General features: G+C 40.6%; 1 protein-coding gene across 1 annotated transcript; it reads right to left on the bottom strand.

Annotated features, from left to right (window-relative positions):
• Positions 1-412: 412 nt before the first annotated feature.
• lcat (lecithin-cholesterol acyltransferase) lies at positions 413-10,273 on the bottom strand. The gene is made up of 7 exons (XM_037683353.1): positions 10,110-10,273; positions 6,589-6,745; positions 6,202-6,317; positions 5,298-5,393; positions 3,016-3,240; positions 2,640-2,835; positions 413-888 (listed from the first exon to the last, which is right to left on the bottom strand). Exons 1-7 carry the CDS (start codon positions 10,258-10,260, stop codon positions 471-473), a joined length of 1,359 nt encoding a protein of 452 aa, XP_037539281.1. The 5' UTR covers positions 10,261-10,273; the 3' UTR covers positions 413-470.
• Positions 10,274-10,703: the final 430 nt, after the last annotated feature.

The following is a 10,703-nucleotide window of genomic DNA, read 5'->3' as shown; positions in this document are numbered from 1 at the left end:
TTAAGTACTTTTCTATAAACGATACACAAACCAAAAAGACGACACTGAAAAATCAGCAGACTAAGCAGAATAAATGAATCCAGGAAATCTTAAAGGGGTAGAGGCAGGGCAGCCGACTCAGGACCCGAAAGTCCCAGGTTCGATTGCTAGTCATTGCACATCTCGTGGTGTCTCTGAGCAGCACACCCTATCCCCAAATGCTCCCCGGGCCTTTCAATAGCTGCCCACTGCACCACCTGGTGGTGGATGGGTTAAATGCAGAGAGCCAATTTCGCCGTTGTATGGGAAAACACAATAATGACAACACATAACACATTATTATTATTAATGAAATACATTTCTAGTCTTTGTGATCTATAATTGTTCACCTAACTGCTTAATGTTATTATAATCAAATTAAAACGTTACTATAATTACCTAAGGCAGGAACAACACAGCCTTCGAGCGTTAAACGCAATCTGTCTTTAAAGTCAGCTGTTTAAAGATCCAGCACTCTTTGTGGTATTTGAAGCATCTGATGTGAATTCTTTTTCTTCAAACCGGACGTCGACCTCTTTGGGACCGTCTGATTTTCCCTCCAAGATTTCCTGGATTTGATTGAGCACCTTTTCGTGGAACACTATGTCCAGGTGGGCCAGTCCTCTGTATTCTGTCACGTGGACGGGTTGCTCCTGCTGCCCCTCCCATCCTTTGCACAGCCCCATGCTAAAGCTGTCCACCGTGTCGTCACCGTCCGCATAAACAAAGTCCACCGGGTCCCCGTCGGGGAACTCCTCGTTGTAAATGTGAGTTACGGAAGTCGGAAGCCCCACGCCGTACATGCACCACACCTCCACACCAGGCGGGTGGAGAGCACTGGTCAGGTTCTTGGTGTCTTCATATTTGTACCTGAGGTGAATAGAACAGGAAACACATCATTAATAGAAAACAAGGAACCAGAGGCAGGACACTATTTATTACTTTACATTAAAAGCTGATAATACCCACACAGACTGAACACAACTGCAGGAATGCGTCTTTTGGGTGATTCATTCAAACGTCGCCAACAGGAGGTGCTGAAGCACCACAGCAAGTGTAAAACACAGAACAGTCAAAACCACAGAGCAAAAGATCTGTTTGAAACTCTGTGGTTCCACCTGGACTTTTCTGAGAAGGATCAATAAACGAGCTGATCATCTACACGAGGACGAACAACACCTGCTAAACCTCCAGGAAAACGTTTAGGTCTTTCCTTTGAATGCATTAATCAGTTCCTTCCTGTTGGCAAAGCCTCCGCGCACCAAATCCTAATGAATTAACCGAGCGAGTCGGTGCACAATGAAGCTGAGCGTGGAAGAAAAACCTGCTCAAAGATGTCTGGATAAAGGGTTAGCACAAAATCCTATTTATATTTTCAATTTAATAATAATAATAAAATATAGACGTCTCAAAACATGAATAAACTTATAAAAGGACTTCACTTAATCATTTTAATTGGTCAGAGTTTGAAAGATAAAGAAGCAGCATCATTCACAGGTGCTGTGAAAATAATCTGCACTGTCTAAACTTCTTTCAGCTGTTCCCTCTTTAGGAGTCTCCACATGGAGCAATCCTCCATCTTACTCTGTCCTCATTCCAACTACCTCCATGTCCTCTCTAACTTCATCCATCTGTCCATCCTTCATAGCTCTTATGGTACATATGGCACCTACAGAGACCAGGTTGTATTACCGTATAAAGAGATGTTACCACGTATCTAAAGGTTACATACAGTACCTGGTAAGTATTTGATAATCATTCTGGTGGGATAGTGTCTTGCCAATGGACACTTCAGCAAGCTACAAGAGCTGGGAATTAATCTCCAACCCTCCAATCAGAAAGCAACCTCCCTACCACTGGACCAAGCTGTCCCCCCATACCATATGTACTTGATAAGTCCCAGTGCGTACCAGGCTCTATTGTTACCAAATTTTAACCAAATTCGTTTTGTTTCTGTAAACTTGTTATAATCTGTCATCTTGTCTGTAATTCTTGTCCTTCTCTTATTTCCTTTTTCTGTTCCTAGTGTTTTGCCTCCATCGGGTGGTCTGTCCAAGTTACTACTTCCTCATTAAGTTCCCGTTTTCTTCACCTGTTGTTCCTCCCAGCTCTGTTTGTCATTTGTCTCGTCAGTGTTTGTGTATTTACGTCAGTGTGTTTTGTTGTCTGGTATCTGAGCATTCCCTCATGAAGACTTCTGCCTCCAGTTTCATGCCCTTCACTACGTCCTGGTTTTTGTCTCCCCTCATGACCTCTTGTTATTCATGTAAGTTTATGCTGCCACATCAGCCCTTTAAAAAAAAAAATCATTAAATACCTTTTCTTTACTCTTAACCTGAGTTGTCCGAGTCCTCCCTGCATTTTTGGGTTCAAACCAATACCAGATCCTTACAAAAGCTGAATTTATTGGTGTTAAATTAGTTAATGACATTTTTTTTCTTAATTGGAATACTAAGAAAAACAGCTGATGCAGTTTTTCATTCTGGTAGAACACACACTGCTTTTGCACTTTTTAATGATTTGTTTTTCCCAAAAGTCAGCTGAAAAGGGTGCTCATCTGATTGCAAAAGAGGGTTGGCAACCGCTTTGCTCTTGAAGAACTCGATAGCTCTGTGAATTACCAGCCATCCTCGTAGTCGATGTCCATGAAGAAGCGCCGGTAGTCTCGATTAGTGTAGTTGCGGTTTGGCGTGGAGACAAAAACGTGGTCCTCTGGCCACACGCCCTCAGTTGGCAGCATCCAGGGATTAGTTGTTACCATCCTCTGCTTTTCACGGATCTTAATGTTAGAAATCATTGGAATGCCATCGTTTTCACCTGCCATGAGATTCAACGGAAAAGTTTAAAAAAACACAACAAGGTTTTTAATCAGTTTGAGGTATTATGCTGAAGAGACAAGAAGGCAGAGTTTTACAGCATATCTTTGAGTAACACTGATGATTTCCAGTTGTAGAACCCGTTCCGACTCACACCATTGGGTTCTTAGCTAAGTATTACCTGAGGCCAGGACCCGGATTACTTTAACAGCACCCCCCCAAGGGACGCCCAAGGAAATGAAGCCCCTGATGTACTTGTCCTTCCAGGCCTGGGGCTGTTGATTCAGGAAGTAGAGGACGTAATGGCCGCCCATGCTGTGTCCCAGCAGGTAAACGGGTTTCTGGTACTGGTCGTACATCTCCTCGACCAGGCCCTGCAGCTTCCTGAAGTACTCTGCATTTTCATCTGCAGGAAGTGGAGACAGAAGGGCTGTTTGTGCACCGTAATCTAAAAATACGAGGAGATGGTCACATAGTTTCCTCTACTTTACGGCATCTGAAATACCAATAAATTATGAACAACGTCCCTTTGCTGATGCAGATAACAATAATCTCATGTAGTTCCCCATAACCAAGTTTTTTTTAACAACTAGTGGATTTTAAATTTACTCAACTTAAGCATAACATATTTTTAATTGCCTTTGTACACCTTTACAGCTTTTATCTCTTAACAAAACTCGGTATGACAATTTACGGGACAAAGCAAATGGAGACATATTTATCTGCTCAGGTGTCAGTGAAAGTGAAAAATGAAGGGAGAAAACGTCAACAGTACATGATTATGAGTATTTAATTGTAATAAGAGACTCAACACTGACTTTTAGAATACAAATTAGGGTTTGTGAGTAAAAATTAAAACTCACTGTTAAGATTTTTTTAATGGAACAGTTAAAGGAGCAGTTTATTGGCTGAGGCAGATAAAAACTAACCAAAACGATGACCCAGAGGACTCAGTGGTCTCTTATCATGCAGATCATATCTCATAATAAAGCTATCATATAAAAGATGTTTGCACTGAATCTCTGATGGTTCAGAACGAGATTCTTTGCTCTCCATTTGCACCAAACATTTTGGTTTGATTCTTGACATGCGTCACTCACCCTCCACACAAACTGTACTGATTAACTGACACATTAATTTCACATTAACCTTTAATTTAGGTTTATTAAGTGGCAGTGGAATGGTGGCCAAGTTGGTAGAGCTGCCGTCTCTCAGCGAGAAGGTCGCTGATTCAAATCCCAGCCTAGGACCTTTCTGGGTGGAGTTTGCATGTTCTCTCCATGCATGCGCAGGTTTTGTCTAGGTACTCCAGTTTCCTCCCACAGACCAAAAACATGCATGTTAGGCTGATTGGTAACTCTAATTGTCCCTAGGTGTGAGTGAGAGAGTGAATGGTTGTTTGTGTCTATGTGGCCCTGCGATGGACTTGCGACCCGTCCAGGGTGTACCCCGCCCCTCGCACAGTGATTGCTGGACATGGGCACCAGCGACCCCCGTGACCCAAAATGGAACAAACGGGTAAAGAAAATGGATGGATGGATGGATGGATGACCCCCATGACGCAAAAAGGAAAAAGTGGGTAAAGATAATGGATGGATGGAAGTTAAGATGAAAATTGAAAATACCCGTATATTGTTTTGTTCAAACTTTGTGAGCTGCCTCCTTTGATTTGTTATGGTTTTAAGCTTGGATTGGGGCTCGTCCGGGATAATATTGTTACAGCCAGCTCAAAACCATAACATACATCAACAAAAATAAGAATTATCTCATTTAAAATAAACTCTATGAAACAATGTCCGATAACAAATCAGATTTAATTAGTTTTACTTTAAAGTAACATTTTTTTAATTATTTAGGTTGCACTCGTGTTTTTATGTACAATTATGTGGTTTGGTATCTAGAGTTTATGTTTTCAAATCTAGTTTTAATTTTTTACAAATATTATCCCAGGAACTGTAGAAAAAACAGTCTGTGTGTCTAAATCTGGCACATTTGGTTGGCCTTGTTGCTGTTTTAAGTGCTTTATAAATAAAGTGGTATGGTATGGTATTTGATACCAAACTAAAGGACTTGTGATTATAAATATTGCATTTCTAAATAAATATTTAAGCAAAAGATGACATTACTTTTGTCTGTCAACTGAATGTGTTGTTGACCTTGACATGTTTGACTTCATCAACTGGTGTGAAGGTTGTCACTGCAGCTTTTTCTGTGGCAATTTTAGGGCTCTATGTCAAATTAACCTTAGTTATGTTAATGTTTTTCACATTATTTCTAAATTTAAATAAATAGGATGGGTTGGTTTGAAGGCTTTTTTTTTCTATTTTAATTTTGAATTACAAAATTGCATCTCAAAACTTACACAATCTTTCTAGATATAACAAAGAAAGATAACTGTGTGTTGGATGTGAGGCAGTTCAGGTGTGCAACAGGTGAGCCTGCTTGTGTTGTTCTGGTTCTTACGTGGTGCCAGTCTCCAGTCGTACGGGGCTCCGCGGACCGTCTCGTTCCGGACGTAGCCTACGTTGACCAAATGTTGCACCATGGAGTGAAAATAGCCTAAAAAACCAGCAGCAGACACGCATTAATCTCATAACACATCTAGATCGTTTCACAGAAACGTTTCTAAACACAGCAAGCTTAAAAAGTGACGAAACCTTTCTAGATATATGTTGGTGAGGATTCTCAGTCATCCAGGACACGATGAAGTCAAAAAACGTTCAATACAAAAACAACTGGACTTTATTTGTAACAGAAGACGTTTCGCTCCTCCTTTCTAGATATAAATTTACAGATTTCTAAGTGGAACTTCAGGATACTTTTTATTTTAAAGTGTAAAGTTTGGCTCTAAATTTGCAATCAATCTTTTCACAGTGGTTTGATTTTATTCTCTCTTTTACTAACGAGAACAGAAAGAAGAAAAAAACAACAAAGGATGGGCACCAAGGACTGAAACTAAAAAAAAAAACCCTATGGCTGATTCACTTTTAAAGCTAACCCAATTCAAGATGGCCACCACAGCTTATCAACTTCTGCTGCAGAAGTTGATAAGCTGTGTGTGCAGAAGTTTTGCAAACGCATAAATTGTCAATTTTACAGATATTGAGCTACAATTTGATGTGGCAGTAGCTGACAGTCATTCCCAAAGTCTAAGATGAAATGTGACAATATGCCATCTTTTTAAGGACTTTAATTTATACAAGTAATCAAAGTAAATTTGACTTTTGTTGGTCTTTTATACAATGGAATCAGGATTAGAGTTTGGACATTTTAATACGTTTCCGAACTTTTAGTTTTTTCCCACATACTTGTCTAGACTGTATGAAACCCAGTGATTAATCCTGTAAATAATATTAATGTATCTCACCAGCCAGTTTGTTGTTGTCCAGAAACTCGATGGAGTAGGTCTCCCCAAACCCTGGCACTCGCACCTGCACCCCCGGTGAGTTGGAGGAGCTCCGAGTCGTCCTGTTGTAATTGAGTCTGGGAGAAACAGACTTATGTTAAAAGCTTCCCCCCTCTGTTGGCCAGAACGCCTACACGAGTCAGCAGTTGGCTTATTTAACATGAAACTAACAAAATAATTAAGTTTAAATATCTATTAAAAAAAAAAAAACAGCTGTTCAGGGAAAAGTGGCATATCATCTATGGAGGGTTATGGCTTATTATGGCTGATCAAGAAGTTTTTTCTGTTCTCTATCAGCCACAGGAGCACTAAGATCCAGAACATGTATCTGGGTGCGGTCAGTTTTACCTTATGTTATCGATCCAGCAGTCCATGCCTATCGGCATGAACATGTTGAGGTCGATCCACAGAGGAAACCAGTTCTCGGTTTTCTTGTAGCACAACCAATGAACCAGGGTGGGCTTGTCTATTTTGGCTTCCAGACGGTTCCCCAGGCTCCCTGGTACTGAACACAAAACATCAAGCGTACAGCAAAATGATCATTTGTAGGCAAAGGATGAATATATTTGGTGGGATATTTTTTTTTTATTATTAAATATTATAAAAGTTGGTGGCAGAAACAAGTTGTATTTACATTTCAAGACAGCATTGTGAGGCAGATGTACACTTGATGATAAAAAGCACCCAGATGGAGTGGTGGAAATGAAACGGCTCGAGTTAAAAGGCCATGTGAATGTTCAGCAAAGATCACATGATGAGTTTAATGAGATAACAGAGTTGGCAGCATGGGTACACTGTTGGTACCATGTCAGTGGAGCAGAACAGGGTCAACAAGTCATCATGCTCACAACCGTTGTCAGTGGACCTCAAGATCCAGCAGACTGGCACAGGGTTGGAGTTGATATCTAAGCTAATCCCTTTTAAGTTTGATGGGGAAAGCTCAGGGGACTTGGGTGTCCACTGGAGGACCTGAGCTAAATACATGTCATAGACATGTGTCATGTGTGGACAGGCGTTGAAAGACTGTACCAAGGTTCTGTCTCAGAAGAGGTAAGACATGCGGATGTATCTCTGTGCTGTCAGCGTTCCTTGAATCACTCCCAGAGCTGACCTGAAGTCAGACCCTATGGCCCTCGACAGGGTGACGCCAGAAAACACAAGCATGTCTCCACACCACTGGCATGATCAGTCCTTTCTTCTTGGTGTCGCCTGCCTATGTTCACAATGATGGCTCATCTGTGTGTGATCCAGAACTGAAACTTATTACTGAACCGTCAGCATGAGTTATAATTGTAGACCAGTGTCCCTGTTTTCTTACGTTGATGGGAGTTAAAGCCAGCAGGACCTGGTTTAGCTTCAACTTCAGGGCTCCCATAAGGTGTCCAACATTTTCCTACATGTTCATTTGTTGAACCTGACACAACGTTACACATCACCAGTCCATGCCTCTCGATTATGGCACCGACCCAAACGCAGCCACCTCTGCTCTGGTGTTAAATGCAATCGAGGAATGGGACGCTGGGTTTGTTCCTTAACTGATGCAAGTTGCAGGACGACACAGGGTGTCGTGAAGAGTCCAGTGCTCATGTCCAAGTGGCAGGTGGAGATGAAACGGGGTTCAGGACAGTAGTCTTACTTTATGTGTCTCATTTTAGGCGACTGGAAGCTTTACACCATGTGTGAGTGCCTCCACCAACTCTTTGGTGCCAACTGGGACAACTATCGGGCAATCGAACGATCAAACTCCATCAAGCGCTGCTCATGATGTGTAAAGGATCTACAAGGCGGCCTCTATGTCTGCTGACTTTCAATCACCGTGCTGAGCCTATTGGTCAACTGTCTGATAACATTATGACACTCAATCTAAACACACCAACTTCTTCTGGTCTATATATCGGACCATGACTTCTGGGTGCATGCTTACTTTTCTTTTGGTCACTGAACGTACAGTCATTCAACCTGGTTTTAAACAGTGAAAGTGTCCTTTGACCTCATGAGGAGAAGCTCTAATCCTCTACTCAGCAGCCGTTTCTCTGTTTGGTCTCGCTCCAAACAAACAGAGCTTTCTCACATTCAGCAGTTTCAGCAGCATCGGGTCCCATCTGCCCAACAGTGACACAAAAAGATCCAAAGGTTCTGCTTGGGCTGATTTGATGTAACTACCGGATGACAAAGTTTTGCAATGACATTTAAAAGACGGGGGATTAGAAGAAAAAGTCTTACAAAGATATCAGTGTCATTTAGGCTGAAGGTCTGAGGCGGTCGGGGGTCATTGAGGGTCAAGACTCCCAGTGACGTACAGTTTGAGACCATCTTAACCAGAAATACACTGAAAAACAGGAGTTTGAATATTGCCTAATAATAATAAAACTATTCCTACAAAATTGGTCCAACTTGAGGTAGGGTAACTACGTTTCTTAAACACAAAAACAAAATAAATTGAAATAAAATTCGACAGCAGATATTAGTTTTCTGCTGCATCTATCAACTTCTTTTGAGTCAACGGTCCTCGTGTTGTCTGCAGCGTCCAGCAGAGGGCTGATAAACGTCTGAATGTTTATAAATCATTCTCACTATCGAGATCCGTTTTTCTTATGTACGTTTTTCAGCACGTAACTTGTTCCATAATTTTTGTTCTGTTTCTAAAATTCATAGATCAAAACGTTCAGCTCATTCAGGGCAATTCTGCTCTGACTTTTGGTATTTGTGCAATTTTTCCTTTTTGAAATATTTAGCTTTGTCGGCCATGTTTTGTCTCATTGAAAATGAATGGAGCTCTCTTCACGTCCTTGAAACCCTTTGAGCTGTTTAAACCTTTTACTGCTCATTTCAGCTGTTGCTCTGCTTCAGCTTTTTTCAACTTTGTGCTCATTTCAGCTTTTTCTGCTATTTTTTATCTTTATTTTGTTAGATTCAAAGTTTGAGAACAAGTTTTCATTTTAAAACATGACTTGGAAAATACATTTCTATAAGAAATTTGTACATCAATACAGTACAGATATAAATTTAGCCTTTTTTCTGCTTTTCAGCTACTTTATACATATTTTTCTGCTAATGTTAGCCTTTTTTGCTGTTCTTTTCCCCCAATTTCCACATTTTGTGCTTCTTTCTGCTAATTTCAGCTTTTTCATCTACTTTCTTTTAGCTAATTTCAACCTTTTTTTGCTCAATTCTGTTTCTATTAGCTAATTTCAGATTTTTTTTAATCTACCCAGTGTCTCTTTGCCAATTTCAGCTTTGTCTTAATATGTCTGTCGTTTTTCTACTTTTCTATTTTCCTGCTTTCAGCAAATGTCAGCTGTTCAAATTCAACATTAACAGGTTAGCGATGAAACCATTTCAGCTGGGTAACTGTAATTTACATGCATTTTGTATTTTTATGTACTTTGCAAGTCCAAATGATTAAATAATAATTAAAAAAAAGTCTCTTATGTCTAAGGTTTATTTAGATTTTTATTGAAATCAGTTATAACTTAACTACTTTAACTAATTACAATCTAACAAACATAATAAAACCAAATGTAAATTCAAAATGATTTAATTTATCTCATTAACACAACGTAAAGCAATTACAAGAATAAATCATCAGAGTTTAACTAATTAAACTACGTACAATAATGCAATGATTTATTTTTGTTTTAGAAGTTATTGCAACACTAATTTATTTATGATTTAGATGGTAAATTAAAATAATTTAATGTCAAATGAACTTCAAAATTAAAACAAGTGCAAACTAATTTAATTGGTTCAAATAATGTATTTAAAGTGAGAGGGGAGCTGGATCTGAGTTTCCTCCAGTTTTAGAGGATTAAAGAGCAGATCTGGAGCTTTTAGGTTCTGGAGGAAATGACTGACTCAGCGTTTCTTACCGATGATGAGCGGCGGGGTGCTGCTGCTCGTCACATTGGTTTTGGTGTTGGGAGGAAAGACCAGATTGATGATCCAGAATCCCGACGAGTGCTGAAGCTCCAGCAGGACCAGGACGAGCAGCGCCGAGCCCAAACGTCCCGCGGATCCCATTTCTTCTCTGCGGTGGAGGCTCAGTCCGGACGGAGGAGGAAGGATGAATGTGACAGAATTAACGAGACATAAAACAAGCCGCCTGCTTCAATTGAAACTCTTCACGTCTCCGCTCCAGTCAAACAGAGGCAGAGTAAACGGGTTTGGGTCGCCTACTGACCTTTTGACCTATTGATCCATCTGAGTCACGCACAATTATTTCAACAAACGGGTCAATGATTGACAGAAAGGCTGCTGTGCAACACATCTGCCCTCTGCCATGAAGAGCAGAAAGAGCTAACCACAGCCAGATGCTAGACGCTTCCTGTGCTGTAAACATCTGCATGGGGAAAACCCACCTCCAGCTGGGAGAATCAGAACATCCGGTCAGCTGCTGGTGCTGCCTTCAAGGACTCTGTAAAATACAGCTCTTTCGCTCCTGTGTGTTATCAAAGTATCTCCAG

This window comes from Nematolebias whitei, chromosome 10 (genome assembly GCF_014905685.2).
Source record: "Nematolebias whitei isolate Nwh7 chromosome 10, NemWhi1, whole genome shotgun sequence".
In the NCBI taxonomy this organism is placed as follows: Eukaryota; Metazoa; Chordata; class Actinopteri; order Cyprinodontiformes; family Rivulidae; genus Nematolebias; species Nematolebias whitei.
Note: the sequence above shows the minus strand (reverse complement) of the source record. Positions and strands in the feature narration are given on the sequence as shown.